The sequence below is a fragment of the Aureobasidium melanogenum genome (assembly GCF_000721775.1).
Source record: "Aureobasidium melanogenum CBS 110374 unplaced genomic scaffold scaffold_14, whole genome shotgun sequence".
Lineage (NCBI taxonomy): Eukaryota > Fungi > Ascomycota > Dothideomycetes > Dothideales > Saccotheciaceae > Aureobasidium > Aureobasidium melanogenum.
The window spans coordinates 492,433-516,993 of record NW_024470066.1 but is presented as its reverse complement, the minus strand read 5'-3'; the positions used below and the strand labels follow the sequence as shown (position 1 = coordinate 516,993).

Below are 24,561 nucleotides of genomic sequence, written 5' to 3'. Positions count from 1 at the left end.
TTGAGAGGAGCAGATAGGGTAGATAAGAAGAGAAACTTTTGGTGGGGTATCAAATTGACATTCCTCTAAGATATCTTTTTCATCAACACGAGCTCTGCGCTTAAGCGACGGAGGCAGTGAGGATGTCGGAGTCACCGGCATCAAGGATGGCCATGGTGGAGCAACGGAAGAGCTTACCGGCGGCGGTACCGAGCTCAATCTGCATGACAATAACACGTTAGCCAATGTTCTGCTCTCCAAAGCCTTGAGTGGGTAGTGTGTTTGATTGCTCTGCCTCGCCTTCATGACTGAAGACAAAATCGGTTCAACAGTTGGCGAGCCAGCTTGATGTTGAATCAACTTGCGAGAGCAACCAAACACACGCCCGGGCTTTTTCTCAGAGCTCGTGTGTCGACTTACGTTGTTGCCGTTGAAGTGGTGGACGGCGGTCTTGCCGAGCATGGAGTAGTACTCGAGCTCACTCTTGCGGAGAGGGGGAGTGTTGCCGGCAATGATGATGAGCTTGGCCTTGCCAGAGCGGATGGCCTTGATGGTGGACTTGTAGCCGAGGGTGACCTTTCTGCGCAGGTTGTCAGCACTTGCTGGCGACGGGGAATCAGCGACGACGAGACTTACCCGGACTTCATAACAAGCGCAAGGCGCGAGTTGATAGAGTCGGAGGTCTTGGTCTTCTTGGGGGCCATCTCTGCGTCGGTTTCTTGGGATTGTCTGGTTGTTGGAAAAGTACGGCGCTCCGGTCCTGACTGGCTTATAATCGCTTGCTGGAGAGAGAAAAGTCGGCGGCGGGTCGAAGTTCGAATTTTCGACGTGTGAGGAGTGCCAAGACACTAGGCTCAGTCAGGCGTAGCCGACGCCGATCAGTGTTCAGGGCCCCTCGACCGTTTGGATTGTTGTTGGAATGCGACAGCGACCATCACATGCATCAACCAACACGAGTCAATTGTTGGTCTATTGTTGCTGCGTCAGAGTCGGATACAGATTCACTCGATCAAGCGGTAGAACGTGTCTGACTGTGTGAGCATGTAATGTATCAAGAAGCGGTGGCGAGAGGCAAGGCGGTGTCAAATCGCTCATCAAATAAATATGGTACTTTAATCTCCTTCGCTCCAGCAGTTGCTGTTGGCCGAGGGGCCTTTTTGTTGTGTTTCTTGCCTGCGAACTTGTCCCCACGTCCTCGACTCTCTCGTCCATTCATCACACATCCTAGCCCTCAACAACTACTCTGACTCCTTGTACCTGTGACACGCTGGAATCTAGGCTCAAGTAAGCTCGGCGATCAGCTTACTTAGCTTTCACCATGTCGACGCCTTCCAAGCAGCCAGCATCTGCTGCTGCTGCTTCTACTTCTACCCAGCCTGGGGCTCCTCCCCGTCGTCCGTCTATGAATCCTCCAAAGACAACGCCCTCACGCAGTCCCTCTCGTCCAACCGTATCAACGACCCCTGGTTCAGCTGCAACCCCTTCTCGCGCTAAATCTGTCCGCACTCCGGTCGGTGGAGCCCCACCTTCTGCCCGCGCTGCAGTCAAGAAGCCTACAACAACAGCATCTACCGCAAACACTACCAAGTCAGCTATGGCCGACGCAAAGGCAGAAGCTGCTGCTGTCATTGACGACCTACGCGAGCGTCTGCAAAAAGCAGAATTGGCTGCCGAAGAGGCCCAGAAAGAGAAGGCTGTCGTCCAAGCCCGGTTCGACGAAATAAATAAAGAGCACAATAATCTTGAAGAGTCGGTGCATGAGCAAGAAGAGCGTTTGGAGCAGCTGGAAAATGAGAAGAAGGAGAGCATTCGCCAGCGTAGAGAGTTCGAGGCCATCTATGAAGCCGAGCGTGCTCAGTCTATGAAAGAGAAAGAGGAGTTGCAAGTCCGCGAAGAGGAGCTTCGTGACACTATTCAGAGGTTGAAGGAGACGATGGCTCAGAAAGAGATGCGCAACGAAGACGACAGGCGGCAGAGCATCTCCAGAGCATGTAGGTTGCCCTGTTCTCTGGTAGTAACCTAACACATAATTGACCCGACTCACAGCGAGCTTCCGAAGCAATGCATCTCCGAACCAAGAAGCCGGCCAATTCGCTCCTCCATCCTCTTTGCAGCGAAGCGATTCTTCCCGCAGCTCTTCCCGTCTGGTTCTGCAAAAAGATAAGATTATCGAATCGCTCCGTCTTGAGTTGGCCGAATCGCAAATTAAGCTGGTCGAGATGGAGAACATGGGCGGAGGCCGTATGCAAGAGTTGGAAAAGACACTCATGGAGACGAGAATGGCCAACGCTAGATTGATGGAGGATAACGAGAGCTTCCAACTGCTCCTGAGCGAGAAGACGCTGAACGGTGACTTTGCTCACAGTGGTTTGCTGCGTCCTCCTTCAATAATGAGCGCTGGCTCTCGTCCTTCTTCCCCGTCTGCCATGGCTGGAGCATCGACTCTCGCTGATGAGCTTGAGAATGCCAGTGACGACGGCATGGCAGATAACAGACGTCTGCAAGCCGAACTCTCATCTATGAGAGATCAGAACAAGGCGCTGACTTTGTATATCAACAACATCATCTCGCGCCTACTGCAACACAAGGAGTTTGAGAACATTCTCGACAAGACTCCCAACCTCATGTCCGGAGCAGACTCCAAAGACAAGGACCTGCCACCTCCACCACCAGAGAAAGACGAACAACCCTCTCTACTCAAACGAGCCACTTCAGTCGTGCGTGGTGGCCGTCCAAAGCCTATTGAAACACAGTCAGAACCCCAACCCAGTTTTGTCGAAGATCCCAATACAGCTCCTCGCATTCCTCTCGCCCGCGCACAATCCAACCGCATGTCAATCGGCGGTCCTCCTTCCTCCCATCGCCGCTCAGGCTCCGAGTTAGGCAACCCAGCTGCTCTGGTCAACAACATGTACCGTGGACCCTCCTCAGGCCCAACAAGCCCAAGTCTGGTACCTCCGCGCGGCAGCTCTCTCTTCAGCCCTGTGTTGCCCGTAGCACCCGCCGCAGCAGCCCGCGTGCCCTCCTCCGGCTCCGTTCCTCAAGTCCCAGATGACAGACGCCAAAGCATGCCTCCACCTTCTCTGCCCTCTGCAGCACCCAGAGACTCTGCCCGCAACAGCATATACAGCGAATCCGGGCTCGCGGACAACATGAGCACAGCCAGTCCCCCACGCAGCACAACCTCGAGCGGCGAAAAGCCCACCGGCGCTATCATGCGAGGAGGCGGTATGCGACCCCTACGACTCGTCCAAGAAGCCAAAGAAGAAGAAGAGGCAGCCAAAAAGGCCAAGCGATCGAGTTGGATGGGCTGGTTTGGCGCCAACAACCGCACTGTGAGCAGTGAGGCTGTTCCTAAGGAATGATATGTTTGATTGACATGTATGAAATGCCCCCTGACCCCTTATTTGGGTTATGTCTCTGTTGGATCATGGCGTTTCTTCTATCTTGTTCTGTTGTTTGAAGTCTTCGAGGGTTGGACGTTGGTTTTCGCGAGGAAGTATGGAAGGGGTTGCGTTCAGCCTTTCGTGCCATATCCTTGCTTCGAATCTGTTCCCTGTCACATATACCCCCATATAAATTGTTGGCGGACCAAGCCATTTCATGCTATTCTTGTCTTTCGTTAGGATCGTTTTGAGAAGTACTGGACTGCAGTCTGTCATATGGACAATATGTCGTGTCTATGTAACCTTCCTACTTTTTCCATGATGAATATTCATGATCATGTCAGTTCGTCAATTTCCCATTACTTCTTTTCCTCCAATGAAAACTCAGTGCATGCGCCAAAATGTCATATCAAACCCTGCAGTTCCCCACCATGATCCAGATAAAGTGTCTTTAGTCGTCAGCCGCAAGAAAATCCATTTTTCCAGCACTTGGTATATGGTTGTTGGCCTGAACGTTGAACAAGAAAGAAGAAAAGAGGCAGCCGTCTCAATCGTCCCAGTTGATCTTGCAATCGGCAAGGTCATCCCGCATTCCTTGAATCCGGTCGTGTAACCATCCACTAGACCACGTATTGCTGCTTCTTTCGTCCGTTTCTCCCAACCTGATATCTTTGCCCAACTTGCAGACTCCGTCTTCGTGCATCCACTGCAAGCAATTGTTCCAGGCGAGACAGGCTTCAGCACAGTTGTCGAAGCTCTTGATCGAGTTCTTTTCAACGTCCGACAATTTCTCCCACGCTTCCTTATCTTTGTCGCTCGAGTTCGGAGTCGGTGCGACAAACTCTTTGTCCTTGGAAAGGTTGTTCCAGCTGGTTCGGTTGACAGAAACATGCCTAGCAACAAACCCATCGTAGACGTCGCGGTAGAGGTATGGTGTAGACCAACCCTGTCTTCATGTCAGTGACTATGTCTGGGTCATTGCAAGCTGAATTCTCTTACATTCTCCTTAACCCATTTGTTCTGGAAGCGCCACATGCTGTCTACTTGCGCGGGATTGACGTGGTGCCAGGTTATGGCAGGGGTACACCAGTGTTTCTCGGTCCAGTCCAGTGTGTCAACCGTCTCGCCTTGGATACGGGGCCAGGAAGGTGTCAGATCAACGTCGACTTCGATCAATGCACGCGCAAGGACCTCGTCACCGCAGCAGGATTGGCTTGTCGACAGCTCCCACCGTTCGTCATATTTTTCCGGACCCTTCTTCTTTCTGAGATCCGCAATCCTCTTGGCCGCGGCGCGCGAAACGATGAATCCAGAACCTCCATGAGCGAAAGTGGTCGGACCGACGACATTCTGCGCACCAAGGTACAGCGGTTTCTTTGGATCCATTCGTCCGAGAAATTGTAGCAGGTTTGTCCAGCTCAGACTTGTATCGGCTTCAATGTAGACAAACCAGTCGACGTCCGAAGAAGCCAGTCGCCAGGATTCATGCATCATGGGAAGGAACTTCCACTTATCGAGGTTCCACCCCTTGTCGCCCTTCAACTTGGCCACATTCTGGTTTTCGCGGTGGTATTTCTGAAGCTTGCGGTAGACCTCAAAGTCTTCGTGTTCGTTCTTGTACTTGTCGTGGACAGTAGCCAGAGCATCGTGGATCTCATAATCGGCGTAAGTCTGCGGCATGTCGGAGAAGATGAGGTAGTGCCGAGTGCATCGGAACAGAGTGATCAGGTGGGTTGGCAGTTTCTCATAGATTTCTGATGCGCCAGTCTTGAGCACGACCATGACGCGATCAGCGCCCGGCGCATTGAGGCAGTCGGCGACATCTTGAATTGGTGTGGTGTGGTTGAGAGTCAAATCGTTCTCGACAGGATCTGGTAATTGAGGGGTAGAGGTGGGTTGCACCGGCGTGGTGGGCGTGGACGGTAGCCAGATGCCGCGAAAAAGATAGAGCGAACACAGCAGAGTAAAGATGATGGCGAGTTTGGAAGCATTGAAGACTCCGGCGGACGAAGTTGCCATATTGTCGGCTAGACCTGAGTCGTTGACAGGCTTGGTATCGCTTGGCCTGCAGGTTGCAGCGGGTCGAGCTCTGTCGCAATACTCGACAAGAACCTCAGAGGAATAATCGCGAACAAGCAACCCACATGGGAGAGGCAGTGCTCAGGCTTATGAGAAGAAAAGGAATAGGAGTACGGAGCTGACGAAGCTTGTATGAATACGAAAAGCAGCCACGACCCATCTTTCCACCCATGCAGTGACTTCTTGTTGGTCGCGCATCCCACTCTCTGCTTCCTCAACGGCGAGCCATGTCCAGCGTCTTACCGTTGACATCCTTTGGCTTACGAGAGGGGCTAACCCCATTTATGGAAGCGTTCAGCAGTTGACGCACCCACTTGTTTCAGGAGCGCCGGTTTTCGATTGGGCAAACGTCAGCCTCGAGCGGGAAACTGCTCTCAGCTCGGTGCAGTTGCCCAAACTTTGGAGCCCATGACAAGGGGTTCTTGAACTGTCGGTTTTATTCTGAGAACACGACGTCAAATTACACAACGCTCTCCAGCAGTTCAGCTGAGATGTTCGGCCGGTCGTTGTTGATTTGTCTCAGATCACGAAGCTGGTCTTGCTTGAATAGAGAAAAGGTCTCTTTGAAAGCTTGAAAGGGCAATTCCGAGCATGTGAAGCCTTGATCATCAGGTACAAAGGACATGGACATGAACATGGATCGAAGTCGATCCCAGAACAGTTCCCTGCGCCTTGCAAGTGACTATTGATCCACTTTGAGCGTTCCATCCTCCTACAAGATCGTCAAATGATATGCAGTACGAGAAGTAGGCGGACTCAAGGGTCATCGACTGCAGGACTTCTCAAAATATACCCAGCTAATCGATAGCAAACATGAAAGATGCTTTGACTGTGCGCATATTTCCTCATGAGTTATCTTCTCACGAAGACTTCTGTTGTTTCTGCTGACGATATTGAGCATGCTGTATCAATGAACTGAAGCGAAAAATAAGGCAGGATAGTCTAGATAAGAGGGTTGTTATGTTTTGTGATGAAGTCATGTTGGTTGGCCGGGCAGATCTCTGTTTGAGGACGATACGACCATGTTGAAGATAGACGATTTATGCCTGTCTGTCCATCCAAATTCTTCTCAGATAAGCAGAAGGCAGACTAATCTGCTGTACAAAAGTCAGGAGGTCGTCGACAAGCTCAGCGCGGACTGCCAAACCTTGAACCAGCCTCGCTTCTCGACTCCTGCCGCCTGTGTGGCACAGACTTCGTACACATAGGAGACCAACAATTCGTCTGGCTGCACACGCGATCTCCTTCTTTTTCATGCATACTGGAGATCAGATTATTTCGTTCAGTCTATCTTAGTCAAATTTCCATAGCGGAGCCCCTGCTTCGACGACGACATCCGCAATCGATTTTCCCTGAGTCGCGCACGACGAGAGACTCCCGGCCGCAACACCTCTCCCCACACTGTCAGCACACCATCTACAAAGAAAGTCTCCGACGATCACGCTTGCGACAAACACTCTGCAAATACTGCCCTCCTACAATTACCGCTTCTCTGGATATCGTTCTGGACAAGAGAAGGACTTGGACAAGAATTGCACAGGAATATACATCAAGCAACATAGCATACGAACCATCAGCGCTTAATGCTCCGTGAGCAGCGCCAAAGATAAGGCGTCCTACTGTCGCCATATCCCATATTCTGCTAGCTCCCTAAGGCTCCCAGCGCAGCATGAATTCAGCCAGCCATATCATTTATACAGCCAACAATCTGTATGCTCGTGCAAATACCACCAACGGAACTAGCACCGAAAACAGCCAGGACCATGCCTCACGGCCTCCGGTGTACAAAGCAATTGGTATTATTCTTGCCGTATGCTCTGGTCTCTTTATCGGAACATCGTTTGTCTTGAAGAAGCATGGATTGCTCAAGGCCAACGAGAAGTACAACGAGACTGCTGGCGAAGGCTACGGTTACCTCAAGAATGGATGGTGGTGGACTGGAATGATCTTGATGATCATAGGGTAAGATATGGTCATTTGCATTCTCTGGCATTCGAAGACTAATTCTCCATTCAGTGAAGTATGCAATTTTGTTGCGTATGGTTCGTTCAAACATCTTTCAGACAACGTTGGAACAACTTTTGGCTGACTCGTTCTCTTAGCTTTTGTCGATGCTATCCTTGTTACTCCCTTCGGAGCCCTCAGCGTTGTCATCACCACAATCTTGTCAGCAATCTTTCTCAAAGAGCGCCTCAGTTTTGTTGGCAAGGTTGGCTGTTTTCAATGTGTGATTGGCGCTGTCATTATTGCTCTTAATGCTCCTGAGCAATCTTCTGCTGCCAATATTCAGCAAATGCAGCATTTTGTCATCTCACCTGGTTTCTTGGCATACACTGGAGTCGTCATTGTTGGATGTATCTTCACTGCTCTCTGGGCTGGTCCCCGATACGGTAACAAGAGCATGTTCGTCTATCTCACTATTTGCAGTCTTATCGGTGGATTGAGTGTCGTTGCGACTCAAGGTCTTGGTGCCGCTATTGTTGCCGCTATTGGCAAGACTACTCCGGTCAACCAGTTCAAGCAATGGTTCTTATGGGTCTTGTTTGTTTTTGTCATTTGCACACTATTAACAGAGATCATCTATCTCAACGTGAGTGTCAGAACAAGCTTCTAGACGACCTCGGTGTACTGACTGTTCGCAGAAAGCACTCAACATCTACAATGCTGCTCTGGTCACGCCAACATACTACGTCTATTTTACTTCTGCAACCATCGTTACGTCAGCCATCTTGTTCAGAGGATTTGGCGGCAGTACGGTAGGTATAGTAAGTGTGATCATGGGCTTCTTGACAATTTGCTCTGGCGTCGTATTGCTTCAGCTCGCAAAATCGTCCAAGGATGTACCAGATACAGCAGTATTCAAGGGAGACTTGGATCAAGTCCGCACCATTGCCGAACAAGAAGAGCCAGAGAGCGAGCCACGTGCCGACACTATTCGTGGTGGTGCTGCAATCGTCAGGGCGCTCAGCAGGAAGCGTACCATGAAGCAGCTTGATGAAGCTCGCACTATCGCTAGCGAACACATGGAGCCGATTGGCGAGGACGATACGGTGTATTTCGACGGTCTACGACGCCGTAAGACTGTTGTTGCACCCAGTGGACACACGTCGCTGCAATCAGCAAAGACTGCTCACCCTCCATTGGGTCTGACACATTTCCCTGACGAGCATCACACTGATAGTGACAGCGACAATGATGTGCATCCTGGATTCTTGCCGCGTTTCCGCCGAAGTAAGAAGAAGTCACGACACCCGTCCGGAGAACATTCTTTGATGGAGATGAAACCACCACTTACCCTAAAGTCCCAATCAACCTTCTCGACAACAGCCGACGAGGAACCTGCGCGTGAGCACGTCTATGGACTACCATCAGGACTTCGCTCACCTAATCTTGACACCGACACTTCCTATAAAGGCGGAAGTGCGATCCATTGGACAACCAGCATCGACGAGCGAGAGAAGGAGCGCGCTATGAGCCAATCCAGCTCGCTCATGCCACCCAAACCTCCGCCACACTCATCAAGACCAGATTCGGCCGGCAAACGCACCTTCAGTTTCCAGAACGTTTTCCACCGTAAACACCACGACGAAGGGGCAGACGACGGCACCATCCGCCCAATCTCACGCGGCGCATTAAGTTTCGCCTCGCGTAAGAGCAGCTCTTCTCACCACCGCCCCAATAGCCGACACAACGCTAGCGAGGAAGAAAGACTAGGTCTTGTTACTGGCGACGCGGGAGGCAAGAACAAGCAATCCCATTACGAAGGCATCTCCAACTACGACGCTGAAGATGACGACTGGCTCGTCACTAGCGGTAGGAGCGAGAGTCCGGAAGATGTCATGGGAGATCTTGGCCGTGCCCGCATGGATAGAAGTCTCAGTCGCAGTGATGATAGCAACTACGAACGTTATGACGATGACGACTTGGGGTATTTGAAGCCAAAGAGGCCTAGTGGGTTTGATTGAGAAGCGAGATTTCGCTTGTGTTTGGCTGGCTTCTTTGCCATAGGAATTTGGTTCACCGGACACGGGCACTCTGGTCTCGTGGGGGCGATCCTGGACATATCATTTCTGGCTCTGCGCATGAGTTTTACTTGGATCATGCTAGATACCCTAGGTTGTGCTGGTGTATGCATCATCATTCTTCCACTGAAACGTTCATCTCTATGCCCGTGATAGTCTGACAGGTGTGATGGTACTCTGCTGCTGTTGTTTTGGCAAGCTACCGGCGATTGAGGCCTGGAAGGAAAGAGCGACTGGTCATATGCAACAACTTCTTATTGGGGTGTGCTTACGAAGCAATTGTTTTATGATGCCTGGAAAGATTCGTTGTCTATACTACTGATCTAAAATGTCCAAAAATTTCCCTTTCAGAGACATTATATGCCTTGTTCCCATACAATGAGTTTGGCTTTAGACCTTGCTCTAGTACATCCACCTTGGCATTCAAAATTCATGTCTCACAAGACTCTTGACGATATTGAACCCCTAACCTCTAAATCGACCACAACAACCATCCCCACATGAACACAGCCTCGACTACCACAACCAGAAGAAAGAACAGATGCCTGAACCTTATAAAGCTGAATACAGATCTTCGAAAGTAGCAGTGACTCTTGTTGCTCAAAACTTATCGATGACTTTGACTTTGTCGTTGGTTGCAGCCACGCTTGACTCACCTATACCACGAGTTTGAGGTAGTTACGGATAGGCATCGCGACAAACTCGTTGTGGTCGACAATGAAGGTAAAATCCTGATGAGGTGGAAAGTGTCCGTTCCAGACAGCCGGTACATTCGACCTCAGTGCAAAGAGCTGCAAATTTACTCCAGAGTGTCTTTTGATATCAGAATCTCAAATATCCAGAACATGGGCAGCAATAATGCCACGAGCCTTCGCACCATGTCTTGTTCTGGACTTGACCCGAGAAAGTTCGAAGATGACATTTGATACTTGGTAGTTCAGATGGAAGTGGCTGCTCAGAAAAATAAGATGTTGATTGACGTTGTTAATGGATCAAATCCCGTGCAGAGCGGAGGTTCAACAAATACTGTCCGCTCTGCAAGGCAAGAGCTTCGAAAGGAAGGGGCCACTTTCCAGCATCTTTGGACGAGATCTTGGCACAAAACGCGATATGGGCAAAAACGATGTCACAGCGCTCTCGCACCATGTCTTCTGTTGAACCTGACCCGATTTGAACGGATGACCTTGTGGATGTCCCGGATGACAGACTGGAATCACACGCGCTACCGCTGCGCCACAGGTCCAATATAAGAAGAGTTTTTGATGCTGTGCGTATATGAAACTGAGCTATGTGGATCGAGCGTTGAGAACTTGAAGAGTGGGGTTCTCGGCTTCTCAACCAGCCGAAGATCAAACCTTCCTCCAACGTAGATTCCACATCACTTTGTTCCTTCGGATGAAGTGTAATCATGGCGACGAGCGGGGTATACAGAATGGCCTCCGCCCCGGTTTGTGATTCGCTCTTCTGGCGAGCAATTGTCCCAAGCAACAAATTGCCCCGAGGACTTCTTACGTCCGGTGGGCTCCAGTAACTTCAAGACATCCGGGATAGGAATTGTTCCGCTTCGTATCCGGCTTACTTAACCCAACCTTTCTAATCGCTATCGTGCAACTTCGCTTTGTCTGTTTTCTGAAAAGCTCCCCTGATCGAGTGTGCAACAAGCAAAATCATCCAGAAAGAAAGCAGAACGATCGTCTACAAACATGTCAGCCCCAGTCCCCATAGAAGAAGTCATGGAAAACCTCAAAAGAATCCCAATGTCGCAAGAACGATTCAACAGTCTCAAAGAAAAGATCATCCAAAGCAGAGCGCTCACTGCATCAGATGAATCAGTCATCAATCTCCAAAACATGACTATGAAGTGTGTTCAAGATATCAAAGATCGTCTCGCATACATCACAGAGAGACGCAATCAAAGGATCAAAGAAGACAAGCAGAAGAGTCTGGACTTTGCAGCTGCATTGGCAGAAAGAGATGCAGTCAAGGAAAGCGAAAAATGGACCAAGAAGGGTCAAAAGGCCCATAGGACGAGGATTGAAGTATGGAGGGATGAGGTTAAGCAGCACTCTGCGCTCGAGAAGAAGACCGCATCTGGTACTGTACCGAAACAACAACCATTACGTCAACCTTCCGCAAAGAGACCTCATGACAATGCAAGCTTGAGCTTTGAGCCAATTACCGACGCATCAACACCAGCCAACAAACGTATCAAGACAGCTACCCCAAACGATTCTTCTTCTGCAGTCGCTCCACCCACCAGCAGCAGAAAGTCCATCCCCTGGCTCAGTACTCGTGCCTCCATGGCCGATGAGAACATCTTTGCAGATGACCATCGCCCTGTTTCGAATCAAGTGACTCGGTTCAACAACAAAGAAAGCGCCCGTGACGACCATGATGAATATGATCATTGCGACGACTACGAGGATGAAATTGCAGACGAAGAACTCGACGAAGCCGAAGACTCTGACTATTCTGACGACTCCTACCTGACAGATTTGGAGCAGATGTTGACCACAGAATTGGCAATGGTGACTGTATTGACGCTTGCGCTGCCTGGAATGATCGAACGATCTGATGCGTTCCGGCAAGGTCTTGAGGAGGGTGGATTTCTCTAATTCCTGAAACGACGTGGGAGATGAAACTACCCTGACCATAGCTAGGACTCACTTTCATGCAAGTAATTGGATGGATTGAAAAGAAAAAACAGAGTGGTATCATTCGTCAAGAGAAGAAGAAATTATAAAGACTAAAGTAGAGGTCATAACAAGAGAAAAGATCGAGACCATGAGCACCAGGATTTGTGTGACCCATCGAGCCTGTCATTGCCCGGGACCCGCTTTGCTCTTGCACATATGAGATGGTCGTTAGAAAGTGCATCCCAAACCAAGCTATGTCCAATTGCAATGCACTACAAAAACAGCATATGTCAGTTCATCGCAATCATTGCCAGATACTAGTAGCGAGGTCCTCCAGTATATTCAGGCTTGCGTGCGATGTTGACTATAGGTGGAGGCCCATCGGTATCTGGATACGGCGGAAGAGCTTGTCGTAATGGTGCGACATTGAATGAACCTCCACTATGTGAGGAGTGCCTCATTGGGTTTCCATAAGTGGGGCTCGAAACAGTCGGGCTCCCAACGCTGGGACTGAGGGGCGCGACATTATCGGGGTATGGCAGAGGTGTTTTAGGAGGCAAAGGAGGTGCATATGCAGCTGTCCCGCTGTCCTGAGATCCTGGCCGGTGTTGACTCAACGAACCGCTGGAACGGTGCATGGAGTCCATTGAAGGCCGATAGACTCCTGGTGGGGGCGAAGGACGTGTAGCACTAGTTGGCGTCCTTACAGTCTCAGATTGCGGCCATTGATCGTCAGGTACGACCGTATATTTCATGTCGGAAATGGATGACTGACGCATTGGCGGTTGTGATGTTGGCGGGCGTTGCTGGTATAATTGAGGTGGGAAAACATTGTCAGCTGGCAATTCAACAGCAAGAGGATTGCTAGGTGGAGGAATGTCAGGGAGAGGGGCGTTTTGCCGAGAAAATGAGGTGTTGATGATTTCCTGACCATCCCAGGATGGATGTCGATCATGACGGATCTTGCTGAAAAAGACTTTGGCGAGTTTTGCGGCAGCGTCGAAGTTTTGTGCTTGAACTTCAGGACGAGCAAGATACATACGGGTGCTTGTGCTGATGTCTCCGAGTCTGTTCCATTCATTCATGCCGTACTCTCCGACACCAACCTCGACATTGAGGCGATAGTAGTTCTGGCGGTTGACTTGGCGTTTTGACAAGTATTCATCGATCATATATTGATGCGTCTCTTCACAACCTTCAATTTTTGCTATCAGTTTGCGGCGGGCTTCGGCGAAGTCACCCATGCCTCCACCAATAAAGTCCTCCCACCACTCATGCTGGCGATTGTTTGTGCCAGGAGGACGTTTGCCTGTTCCAATGCTGAGGAAGACACCTACGTCTCTTCCCGGCCATTCGTTGCAAACGGCCTCGTCAAGGACCTGGGGACTCGGATTGTACTTTCCAGCACCTTCATCGAGGAAGGTACTCTGACCAATTTGGATAGGTTTGAAGGCAAGAGCGGTAGCCGAGGTGGCTCTGCCGGCTTGCCAGATATAGCAGTTGTATTCAGGCGAAGGCTCCTTACGCGAGTCGTACGAGCGCAACAGAGCGGGTTTTCCACCTTTGGGAGTGCCACGATAGACCGCAGTCACGGCAGTCTTGGTCCTGTTCTCCCGACTGTCGTAGAGTAGGGCGTTGGGGTCGCCCCATCTTGAGACACCGACAGAAGTGCGAGGGTCTACTGGGGTCATGCCGATGGTGCTGTGTCTGCTGGCAACGCTGACGGAACGAGCGGGACGGGCGACCTGTAGACTCTGACGGCCCGGCGAAGAGATGGCATCCTTGGAGTCGTTGCCTTCGTCGTCGTATATCGTGTGTTCTCTTACGCACTCCCTTATGGCTTCTTCGAGTTTGCTGGCTTTGAAGAGGGTGGATCGGTAAGGAATGCCGGCGATGGTCTTGTCCGTCTCGAAGACTCGTCGGGTCATGCGTACATAGACGTCTTTGCATGTCTCAATATCCAGTCGCAAGCGGCCCAGCATGATGGCAATCAGGCCGCCGGTACCCGTGCCGGCGATCAAGTCGAAGTGGTCGCATGGCTTTGGAATTTCATGTCGCTTTGGGGCGCGACCTTCAATCTCGACAAAAGTGCGGTGCATCAGCTCTTGCAGGATGATCAACATGCTGTAACCGCGCACACCTCCACCATCCAGACTGAGGATGCGCAGCGGTGGGCCCTTGGTCGTGTCTTTCCTCCGCACTCCGTTGACAGCGTCCATGCTGTGTGTCAGGTATTAATCGGCAGGGCCGGGAGCGTTTCGAGAGAGGTTTCAGGCGGTCCAGTCGGTCTTGTCAGAATGTAGGAGTCGTAGGGTTGCGCTTGGCGTGTTGGTGTAAGAAGGATGGATATGTTGCTTGGGCTGAGCTGGGCGGATGTCTTGTTGGACTCGTCCGCATATCTCACTCTGGGCAGGCTGACCAATGCGTCATCACTCTCGCGTTGGCATTTGGTTCGTGTGAACGGCAACGAGCAGTTGCAATAATTTCCCTAAACACAACCACAATGATATGCGAAACAACTGACATATGGTCACCAACCAACCGGTCAGGCACTTTCATTGGCGCATAGCGGGGTCGGTGACGTTCTCGCGTGGCTGTGTTTGCCATGTTTCCTGCCTCTTGTTCCTGTCGCTCTCAATTTAGTGACAAGCTTTAATCCATGCTTCTTCCTAGCCTTGCTCGCCAGTCGCCCGGCCGGAAACCATCATGACATCGATTATTTCCGTCAATGATTCTGCTGGGCAAGGAATGATCGCATTCGGGTCGTGAAGCCGGCACCAAAGATAGAACAGACTGAATGTACTTGGCATGTCAACCTGCCGACTTTCCGTCTTCTATCTTCTGCCAAACCTTGTGACTGGTGCTCTACATATGCTCTTCTGTATGTTGTGTTGAATCCCGCTTGAAATCTCAATACTATCAAGTCGACCTTCAAAGATGTAGGTAGAACTTGCCATGGCTTGTCCGTATGCCTAATGAGGCAAAGACTCCCAAGCTTGCATGTACCTCCCCCTCGGTATCGCTATCTGCGGGGGATGCCCTATCAACCTCACGCCTTGTACTTGACATCTTTTCTTCCCTACCGAATTACTCGACGAGATTTGTGGTTTCCGTGTTCTGGTTCTCTCAGAGAAGAAATCTTCCATTAATGTCCGCCATGCATATCAGCAGAGTCAGTACCGTTGGTCGGCGTCTTGCTGAACTGCCTCTTACAAAGTCAGATTTTCGTCTACCCCATCAAGTCTGCTCGACCTTATGAGCCTTCTTCGGCCGAAGTAACCAGACATGGTTTCACCTATGATCGCCGATTCATGATTCTTCAAGTCCAGCCAGATGGCTCACTCAAGAACATGCATATTGCAGAATATACCGAGCTGTCTCTCTTGTTCACCGAGATCAAGTTTCCTCAGGACCAAGACGCTGCCAATGCCTCCATTCATTTGACTTGGCGACCACCTCATGGCGACCCGAGAGACGTAGATGTTCCTCTGATTCCTGACATGACCTCTCTAGAGAAGATCCGCGTGACAATGCACTCCAGTCCTACAGATGCATACAAGATGGATGATCAGTACAACAAATGGCTGTCTGAATGTCTAGGTTACGACGTTGTGCTAGCGTATCTTGGTGAACATGAGCGTCCAGTACTCATGTCGACACACCAAAAGAAAAATCAACCTCAAGCCGGAGGCTGGCTATCATCCATTACCAGCAAATTACCGACTTCGCTCGGCGCGATCATCTCAGGCGAAGACCAAGTGGACGACAAAATCACCTTTGCAGACTGTGCTCCTTTCCTTGTTGTGAACGAAACCTCTCTTCGAGACGTCAGCAGGCGTCTCCCTGGTGGCGAAGAGATGGACATCTCGAAGTTCAGACCAAATATCATCGTCAGCGGAGCCGAATCCTCATGGGAAGAAGACTACTGGTCAGAATTGCAAACGTCCAGCAACGTAAAGTTGCATTTGGTGCAAAACTGTGTCAGATGCGTAAGTCTCAACATCGACTACGCCACTGGTAAGCCTGGCGAAGGCGAGGCTGGCAAGATTCTCAAGAAATTGCAAAGCGATCGACGGGTAGACAAGGGAGCCAAATACTCACCTGTCTTTGGTCGGTATGCATTTTTAGGCAAGGGTGATGAGGGCAAGTCGTTGTCCATTGGCGACAAAGTGACAATCACTCAGCTTAATGCCGAGAGGACAACTTTAGGTCAGTCTAACCATTATCAACATTCGTCAAACACCCAATGCTAACACTTCACAGATTGGCCAGGTATTGGTAGTACTCCAGCCCCAGCTTGAAACATCAGAACTTCATTACGCCACCCGAATTGATAAGCATTTGATGACCACAAGAATGTCTGACTGCGAAGATCATTAATTTACTTTACTTAGAGAATAAGTGTCTGAGACCATAGAGGTGGGAGCGATGTAAATCTCAAAGTGGCAAACAGGGTCCTTCCGTCTACATGGCTTGTGAGTCATTGAGCAGGTTTGTTCACCAACCAAGAAGGAGCGAACTTCTTTCTGTGCCTCCGCATTCCTCCATCAAATGATTTACAGCTTCTTATCATACGAACCTGGTCGACAACATCTCTCAGATATTCCTGTACTCGATTCCGCCCACAGAGCCAGACATCATGTCAGAACGAAAGGTCGTCTCAAAATATTACCCACCAGGCTTCGACCCAAGCAAACTCACCCGTCAGCGAAAGAACCCAAGCAGCGTGTCAAATCTCGAAAGTGTCCGTCTTTCGAGTCCCTTCTCTATGCGCTGCAATAGGTGTGGCGAGTTCATCTATAAAGGTCGCAAATTCAACGCATGCAAGCAGATGAGTGGCGAACACTACCTCAATATACCTATTGTTCGCTTGTTTATGCGGTGTACGGCTTGCTCATCTGAGATTGCATTCGACACGGATTTCAAGAATAAGGATTATAAAGATATCAAAGGCGCAAGACGTAACTTCGAGCCGTGGCGCAATGTCGAGCATACGCAAGAGACAGAGGACGAAGAGAAACAAGATGCTCTGAACAACATTGAAGTCAAGGCAACAAGCGCAAAGACAGAGATGGATATAGCCGATGCTCTAGACGAAATCATGGTACAGAACGCACGACGCGAGATCAGGGTACGAAATAATACAGCAAGAAACACTCAAGCGGCCCTCGACGACGAAATCCAAGATGAAGAAGCTACAAGGAAAGCTTTTGACAATGATGCCAGGGAAGTCGTGCGACGGATTCCTGGCGAGGTACTTGGCGCCGAAGAACATGGAAAAGGCTCAGCGGGTCCTAATCCGAGTTTTCAACGGGTCAAGGAAAGATAGAGGGATTATGATGCTGTACTGGGAATCAGACGCAACAATACCATTTGCTGAGTATTTGGTTCATGGAGATGATAAAACCTTTTGTTTTGAAGGTAAGAAAATCATGAACACAATCAATACACGACTATAAGAACATGGACTACAAGCCAAAACAAAAGCAAAGATTTAGACCTCGACCTCGAATGCGACCTGCGCCGAACTAAAGCAACAACCACACCTGATACCCATCGGGCCCAGCACCTGTCGTCTTGAGCCAACTCGATTCTTCCACGAGAAAGAGGGAGTCGGTGACACGAAGGCAACGAGTGTGTCGACAGCCAAGGCCATTGTCGGCCAAACTCGATGGACAGACGGACTTTCTTCTGTTCTCATTGGATCAAGATATGATTCGCTTAGAGCGAAGGGTGTCAATAGCATCTGCCGTCCAATCCTGGCAACGACGGAGAGGCTGTTGAGGATCCAACCTCTTGGCCCCCTGGAACTGCTTGGGCGGAGCCGGTAGGGTACGACAAACTGAGTCGATTTGCGGATAATCTGCAGCAGTCACGGAGCCAAGGAGAGTCTTTCCTTGGTAAGTCAGTGAGTCTTCAGGTCGTCCGGTGGATTTGGTTTCGTATGTCATCCCGTTTTGGATGTTGCCAGTGACTTGAAATATCTGGCCCGAAGAGTCGGGCTTCGTCTCGACAAATATAGCGTGATGATCACGAGGCGCGCCTGCAGAAATGACGAGATAGACATTGAAAGACATGAATTTTTGATGATGCTCTGGAGCCAGGAGATAGCGAGGTTATGAAATGATGCTTTTGTGGTGTTATCAACAGACCCCCTTTTATATTCAATTTTAGCTTGTCTGAGGACCTCGGAAACTTTGCTGCGAAGAGCGCCTATTGTCACAGCGATCAAATGCATGATCATGGGCGCTTACTCTGCAGCTCTGCACGGAAGCAGCCCTGCGCGATCAGTCTCCAGACGCATCACCTCTTTCTTCATCGCTGCACATGAAATCTTTCATCTCCATCAGTGCAACAAGAACGACTTGTAGAAAGTGTTCGGTTACGTCAACATTCTTTTTGAACTACTATCGACGCAGATGAATTCTCACCAAGTAATAATCTATGCGGCAGATCTGGACACAATACCCTCGCCTTTACCCACGCGTGCGGAGATAGCACTATCGTCAGAAATACTCAGCGATATAACGGGATGCAAAGTGGTTGTGGTGGGCCCATATGTCGTGAAATATGGACATCATGTAAGCTTGAGCGAAGGCGAAGTGATGCTGCATGTTGCAAAATCAACGCCAGTACGGGTACCGAAGATATATGCCCTGTATCGTGATTGCGACGAGCAGAAAAACTTCATCGTCATGGAAAAGATTCAGGGAAAGACGTTAAAAGAGGTTTGGCCTACCTCGGAGCCTTCCGCGAAAGAAGATGTTACATCCCAGCTCAGAACCATTTTCGATGAGCTTCGGCGTTTGTCCTCGCCAGTACGCTTTTGTGCTCTTCACGGAAGACCTCTTCCTGACGCGATATTCGAGACTGGCGAAGACTCCGACTGCAACAGGGGACCTTTCGAATCTGAGGATCAACTGAACCAAGCGCTTCTTAAAGCCTATGTCGCCTCAGAAGCGCGTATGACAGGAAAGGCCACATTTTACGAAAGAGCGTGGCCTTCAGTCTTCTCGGGTCACGAGCCTGTGTTCACTCATGGCGATCTTCAACAGAAGAACATCATGATATCAGAGGTGTCAGGTCGCCCATGCGTGGTCCTCATCGATTGGGAAACTGCAGGATGGTATCCTAGCTATTGGGAATACGCGCGTGCCATCTTTGCTTGTCATCGATTTGAGGATGACTGGAGCTTCTGGCTAGAGCAAGCGCTGGATCCTTACTTGAACGAATACGCTTGGATGTATATTCTGATGCTTGAGTTGTGGTCTTGATATGTGAACAGAATCGGATAGATAGAACGTCCTCGGGATGATTTCTCCAGCGGCTTCTGCCGCAGCTTCATCCGCAATCTTTCATCACGTCCGACAACAGTGCTCTGTCCACCATCACATTGATATTGATTGTGCCAAGTTGTACACAAGACCTAGTTTCGATGCTGCGCCTGTCAAATTCCGTGAGGTAGAATTGCCCCGTGGGGCACCAGGTATGTCAGTGCAGAAGGATCTGCTATACGGCAGTTCGCAGACGCCCGAGGTTTCAGGCTGAAAGGCGATCTCTTCGTATGTCGTGCACACTAGCTACTCACAACTCGATCTTGTCCCTCGAAAGACATATCATCGTCGCTGTTATTGACCGAATACCAAGACACGTATTCTTGGCTCGGGCTTGTCGAGATGCAGGGAGAACCGAATGTGCTTTACATACTGTCGTGAGAATCACTAACAGATGACGATGGAGGAATTACTGCGACTATCGGTTGAAATAAATACCATCAGCCTGTTCCACTGCTCAGTTCTTCAATATCTCCAAATATAACCCTAGGAAACTCGAAACGATGATCTTGACCAATATCTTCCATGCCCTTCTGGCTTTGACTGCCATCAGCTCGACTTCAGCAATGCCGACAAAACGAGATAACAAAGTCGGCTACCTCTTCACTTCTTTCCCTGTCGACGATGAAGCAATCTACATGCATCTGTCGAACGGCAATGACCCCCTGTCATACCAAGCTCTTTCCCTAGATGGCACTGCAGAGAGACAAGCCATTCTCCGCAGTGACGTGGGGACCAAAGGCGTTCGAGACTCCTTTATCGTGCCTTCTCAGGATGGCAGCAAGTTCTGGCTCATCGCAACAGACTTGCTTGCAAACAATTTTACCAACGACTTCAATGAAGCCACCAGATTCGGCTCAAGACAACTTGTGATTTGGGAGTCTGAAGACCTGGCTACTTGGGGCAAGGCTCGCCTCACACCAAATCTCGTCAATGCGACCGCTGGAAACGCTTGGGCGCCTGAAGCATACTGGGAGCCTTTGATCGATGCCTACATAGTCATCTTCGCCTCTCGCTTCTGGCCCGAAACCGACTCTGATCGTACTGGTCCTCAGCCGCCCAACAAACTCATGTATGTCACCACCAACGACTTTGTCAACTTCTCAGAAGCAAAGCTGTACTTCTATCCTGGTTATCCCGTTATCGATGCCACATTCATCGCGACTCCCGAACAAGGACCTAATGTCTGGTACCGCTGGATCAAGTCCGAAGTCGACTATACAATCTACCAACAGCGCTCTGAGAACGGCATCCTTGGCGACTGGGTCAATGTGGGTGGTGCTTCTGACGACGTTCGTGTCACCTTTGCTTCGCAGTATTCAAACAACGAGGGCCCCTTGATCTTCAGGGATAATCTCGATGCTGGAAAGTTTCATCTATGGATTGACGAAAACGATTTGCAGACATATATTCCAGCTACGGCGAATACATTAGATGATATGAGTGCTTGGGTGCCTGATGATATGAGTGGCTTCCCTAAGGATGTCAAGCATGGAAAGGTTTTAGCTGTCAACCAACAGCAGTATGATGGCATTCTCGCGAAGTACAAGGTTGTTCAATCATAGGTCTGGATGGTTTAATTCAGATGAAGCGAGCATCAGGTGTGGACTTAGCAGCCAATCAGGAGCTTCAAGCGTGAACAATATATAGTTATCGACTTTGAACAATGGAAGCCAAGTATGATAAGACGATGTATAGTCGAAGCTTCTACACTCTTACGTATCTGACTGCTACAATCAGGATAACATGTATCAAGATCTACCTCTCACACCAAATTTGCACTAGCGTTATAGTGCACTGGCACAGTGTACTCGTAGACTCCCTGTCTAGTCAATCGATCAACAATGACTGGTTCACCAACAAGCTCGAACTCCGCCGTCAAGAGCTCATCGTTGTCGACAGCCAACTTGTACCTGCCAGGATACACAGTCAAGTCTCCATTCACGTCAGCGCGAGCGAGTGAACCAATCGAGATGTTCAAGTCGACTGTTTGAGATTTTTCCGGGGCGACACTATGAGCGCGAGCATATGAGACAAGCCATTTGTTGGGGTATGGAGCAGGTCCTGCATTGGACGTGGAGAGGAAGAGAAGGGCAGAGAAGTCCGAAGTGTGATTGCCTGTGTTTGTGATAATTGTGGAAAGAGTGACGAAAGGCAAGGTATCGAGAGGCGTGGGCTTCGAACCATGATCATGACGCTTGTTGAAAAGATTCTTGATGTTGTAGGATTGCCTTAGAGGCTTAACGCACCAAGACAGCTTGAACGTTGTGTATGAGAGTCCGAAGCCAAAAGGCAAGATTGGCTTGCCAGTAAACCATTTGTATGTACGACCAGGGTAGCTGCCGTTGGGACGCAGATCTGGATTGAAGATGCTGACTTCGTTGATATAGTTGGCTGCATATTGAGTTGTAGTCAGGCGTCCGGCAGGTCCTTGTCGCCCGAGCAAGACGTCAACAACAGCATTACCACCTTCTTGACCAGGATAACCAGTCCAAAGAATGGCATTGACGTTGTCGTTGGCAAGCAGCGCAGTATCATCGACCTGGCCACCTCCGAACTGAACAACGGCTAGAGGTTTGCCAAGCTCACTCAACTGTTGCACGAGATCAAGTTGGTTGCCAGGCCATTCAAGAGACTTGCGATCCAATGTCTCTTGCTCGATAGTGCTGTCAATGCCACCCATATAGATGATGAGATCAGCAGATCTTGCGGCTTCCAGTGCTTGTGAGAAGAAAGTTGTGTTGCTACCATTGACACCAGTGCCAAAGGCATACTGCACGCTGTCCCAGTTGGCTTCTGCCGCTTGTAGAGGAGTGATGATGTATGGTGCCTGCCCAGCATAAATTCCCTGCATCTGGCTAGAGGCATTTGCATATGGTCCAATAAGTGCCACTTTCTGGTACTTGGCAGAAAGAGGCAAAAAGCCATCATTCTTTAGCAGGACCATACCTTCCCAAGCTGATCGGTAAGCGAGAGCGCGAGCATCTTCTGTGTCAACGTCTTCCCATGACAGAGACGCATAACGATTCTGACCATCAAAGTATCCGACAGTATGAAGTCCAGTGTAGAGACGAGACAACGCCTGGTTCAATCGTGCTTCTGTAGTGTAATTGTTGATTACTGACTCGTTCAAGTATGTTCCAAAGGTGAAACCACAATCTAGATCAGTGCCAGCATTGAGAGCCACAGCTGCAGCTTCAGCAGGTGTATCCGTGAAGTTGTGAACATCTTGGATATATTCAACCGCACCACAATCGGCGACGACATATCTGTAAGGCTCATCGAAGCCCCAGTCCTCACGCAAGGTGTCTTGCAAGAAGTATTCACTTGCACAATTAGGGACACCGTAAGTGGCAGTCTACGGCAACCATCAGTCTCGAACGAGGATCATTTGTGTTTATCTTCTTGACTCACGTATGCACACATGACTGATCCAACAGCAACGTCTCGAGCGCAAGACTTAAAAGGCGGGTTGAAGTATTCAGCCAAATCCTGAGCGGTAGCGTTGTAATTCTCACCGTATCTATACGAGAAAGTTAATGATGCCATGCTTGATACGACTAATAGACTCACCTGTTAGTTTCGGCGTAGTAGAGATTGAAATGCTTGCATGTAGCAATAATCTGTTTCTCTTCAGGATGATCTAGACCACCTTGAAGACCAGGGATCAGCTGCTTGGTGTACTGCTGAGTATGGAACGCATCTTCACTGGGGGTTTCTTGACCTCGGCCCCAGCGAGGATCGAGGAAAGTGTTGATGTTGGCTGTGTATGGTTAGCTGTCAGACAACCTTCATCTCTGATGGATGACTTACGTGTCCAAAAGTCGTACCCACACTGCTCAAAATTTGCAAAAGCTCGAGTTTCTCTTCCAATGACACCAGCAATCTGTCCGATGAGAGGGTCGTCGAAAGCAGAGCCAGTTGTGATAGCCATGGGAAAGGATGTGGCATAGCTGAAAGCTGAACCATTCGGACTGTTGAACACAACACCAGGAGCATTAGCAAGACCATGCAGAGCCTCATTCCACCAGTCGTAGCCTGGCAGGCCAAGGCGACCCACACCATCTGCAGCATTGACGACGTTGGCAATCTTCTCATCCAGTGTCATCTCTGACAAGAGCGATGCAATTCTGTCCGCGATGGGCAGCGATGTGTCACAGACTGTGTGTTCACACAAAGGGCTTGTGTGGCAGAGGGGTTGACGCTTGACATCACCATCGACCTTCTCGACAGGTAGTGGGTTCGTGACTTTATACAACTGCAAGAAGTACTGGCCACCACACTTTTGGGACTCATCGCCAGAGCAGGTATATGTTGAACAGTTGGCGTTGCCTGTCACTGCTCCACCATCAGGATACCCACCACAATAGCATTGACTAAGGATACGTCAGCACAGGAATAACCTTTCAAGCCTGGCGGTTTGACCTACGTTCCTGCCTCGACTCCAGCCCATGGATAGCCAGATCGACCGCAGTAGTCAGCACAGTACTGAGGAGTATTGGTATCACGGAAGACTGCTTTACGTTCTCTGCCAAGGATACGGCCGTAGTAGCTGTCTTGACGGCATCCAACGTATTCGAAATTGGCGGTGTAATCAATTGCGGGCGGACAAGTGGGATTTGAGGCCCCGAGAACTGGTGTGATCAATGAAAGCACTGCTAGGCCAATACCTGCACTCGTACTGCTGGTAAACCTCATAGTACTGAAAGTTCTCAAGCAGAAATGCTTAACGAAGAGAGAAGTGGCAATGGTCAACTACTATCCTCTCTAAATAGTCTTGGGACGTGAGGGAGCCGTACCAGGCAATACAACACTGAGGAGCCGGCTAAATTGTCTTACAGGTATACAATAAATCTTCGCATATGCTTGGCCACGACCTACCTTTCCTGAACATCAAGAAATCTGCTTCCTGGATTTTGCTGTCGGATCCGTTGTCGTATATGCAATCCCCGCAATCTGAGCACCGAGAAGGAGCCCAAGCCTGAATCCGAGAGTTGATGTCGAGCTTGAACATTCTGGCTGAATGTGTTTCCTGGTGAGATTTGGCCGATCATTGCGGGGCATTGGGATGAGTGAGGGGTGCAGCAGGTTATATCACGAAGATGCATTCGAAAGAGGTTCAGTT

The 24,561-nt window shown here is 49.8% G+C and overlaps 12 protein-coding genes across 12 annotated transcripts; 7 read left to right on the top strand and 5 right to left on the bottom strand.

The window, feature by feature from the left end:
• Positions 1-100: 100 nt before the first annotated feature.
• On the bottom strand, positions 101-683 carry M437DRAFT_76382 (60S ribosomal protein L30; the record flags this gene model as incomplete). Its single annotated transcript, XM_041026613.1, has 3 exons — positions 101-199; positions 400-559; positions 616-683. The coding sequence occupies 3 exons, from the start codon at positions 681-683 to the stop codon at positions 101-103; spliced, it is 327 nt and encodes a 108-aa protein (XP_040878740.1).
• Positions 684-1,465: 782 nt separating this feature from the next.
• M437DRAFT_11591 (uncharacterized protein) lies at positions 1,466-3,296 on the top strand (the record flags this gene model as incomplete). The annotated part of the gene is made up of 2 exons (XM_041018619.1): positions 1,466-1,970; positions 2,026-3,296. Coding segments are annotated over 2 exons (1,776 nt in total), but the record flags the coding sequence as incomplete, so codon positions are not given.
• Positions 3,297-4,020: 724 nt separating this feature from the next.
• M437DRAFT_15636 (uncharacterized protein) lies at positions 4,021-5,177 on the bottom strand (the record flags this gene model as incomplete). Its single annotated transcript, XM_041018824.1, has 3 exons — positions 4,021-4,155; positions 4,204-4,311; positions 4,365-5,177. Coding segments are annotated over 3 exons (1,056 nt in total), but the record flags the coding sequence as incomplete, so codon positions are not given.
• Positions 5,178-7,197: 2,020 nt separating this feature from the next.
• Positions 7,198-8,968, top strand: M437DRAFT_11701 (DUF803-domain-containing protein; the record flags this gene model as incomplete). Its single annotated transcript, XM_041018623.1, has 4 exons — positions 7,198-7,406; positions 7,461-7,486; positions 7,547-8,034; positions 8,087-8,968. Coding segments are annotated over 4 exons (1,605 nt in total), but the record flags the coding sequence as incomplete, so codon positions are not given.
• A 2,201-nt stretch (positions 8,969-11,169) lies between these two features.
• M437DRAFT_85663 (uncharacterized protein) lies at positions 11,170-12,081 on the top strand (the record flags this gene model as incomplete). Its single annotated transcript, XM_041028327.1, has 1 exon — positions 11,170-12,081. One exon carries the CDS (start codon positions 11,170-11,172, stop codon positions 12,079-12,081), a length of 912 nt encoding a protein of 303 aa, XP_040878736.1.
• Positions 12,082-12,419: 338 nt separating this feature from the next.
• M437DRAFT_51124 (FabD/lysophospholipase-like protein) lies at positions 12,420-14,321 on the bottom strand (the record flags this gene model as incomplete). The annotated part of the gene is made up of 1 exon (XM_041022133.1): positions 12,420-14,321. The coding sequence occupies one exon, from the start codon at positions 14,319-14,321 to the stop codon at positions 12,420-12,422; it is 1,902 nt and encodes a 633-aa protein (XP_040878735.1).
• A 938-nt stretch (positions 14,322-15,259) lies between these two features.
• On the top strand, positions 15,260-16,403 carry M437DRAFT_76376 (MOSC domain-containing protein; the record flags this gene model as incomplete). The annotated part of the gene is made up of 3 exons (XM_041026612.1): positions 15,260-15,274; positions 15,324-16,311; positions 16,366-16,403. 3 exons carry the CDS (start codon positions 15,260-15,262, stop codon positions 16,401-16,403), a joined length of 1,041 nt encoding a protein of 346 aa, XP_040878734.1.
• Positions 16,404-16,741: 338 nt separating this feature from the next.
• M437DRAFT_85660 (DUF572-domain-containing protein) lies at positions 16,742-17,431 on the top strand (the record flags this gene model as incomplete). Its single annotated transcript, XM_041028326.1, has 1 exon — positions 16,742-17,431. The coding sequence occupies one exon, from the start codon at positions 16,742-16,744 to the stop codon at positions 17,429-17,431; it is 690 nt and encodes a 229-aa protein (XP_040878733.1).
• Positions 17,432-17,807: 376 nt separating this feature from the next.
• On the bottom strand, positions 17,808-18,179 carry M437DRAFT_51067 (uncharacterized protein; the record flags this gene model as incomplete). Its single annotated transcript, XM_041022122.1, has 1 exon — positions 17,808-18,179. One exon carries the CDS (start codon positions 18,177-18,179, stop codon positions 17,808-17,810), a length of 372 nt encoding a protein of 123 aa, XP_040878732.1.
• Positions 18,180-18,638: 459 nt separating this feature from the next.
• On the top strand, positions 18,639-19,370 carry M437DRAFT_31965 (kinase-like protein; the record flags this gene model as incomplete). The annotated part of the gene is made up of 1 exon (XM_041019223.1): positions 18,639-19,370. A coding segment is annotated over one exon (732 nt), but the record flags the coding sequence as incomplete, so codon positions are not given.
• Positions 19,371-20,002: 632 nt separating this feature from the next.
• On the top strand, positions 20,003-21,001 carry M437DRAFT_51647 (uncharacterized protein; the record flags this gene model as incomplete). Its single annotated transcript, XM_041022216.1, has 1 exon — positions 20,003-21,001. One exon carries the CDS (start codon positions 20,003-20,005, stop codon positions 20,999-21,001), a length of 999 nt encoding a protein of 332 aa, XP_040878730.1.
• Positions 21,002-21,201: 200 nt separating this feature from the next.
• M437DRAFT_51099 (glycoside hydrolase) lies at positions 21,202-24,134 on the bottom strand (the record flags this gene model as incomplete). Its single annotated transcript, XM_041022126.1, has 5 exons — positions 21,202-22,794; positions 22,851-22,959; positions 23,010-23,199; positions 23,250-23,812; positions 23,866-24,134. 5 exons carry the CDS (start codon positions 24,132-24,134, stop codon positions 21,202-21,204), a joined length of 2,724 nt encoding a protein of 907 aa, XP_040878729.1.
• Positions 24,135-24,561: the final 427 nt, after the last annotated feature.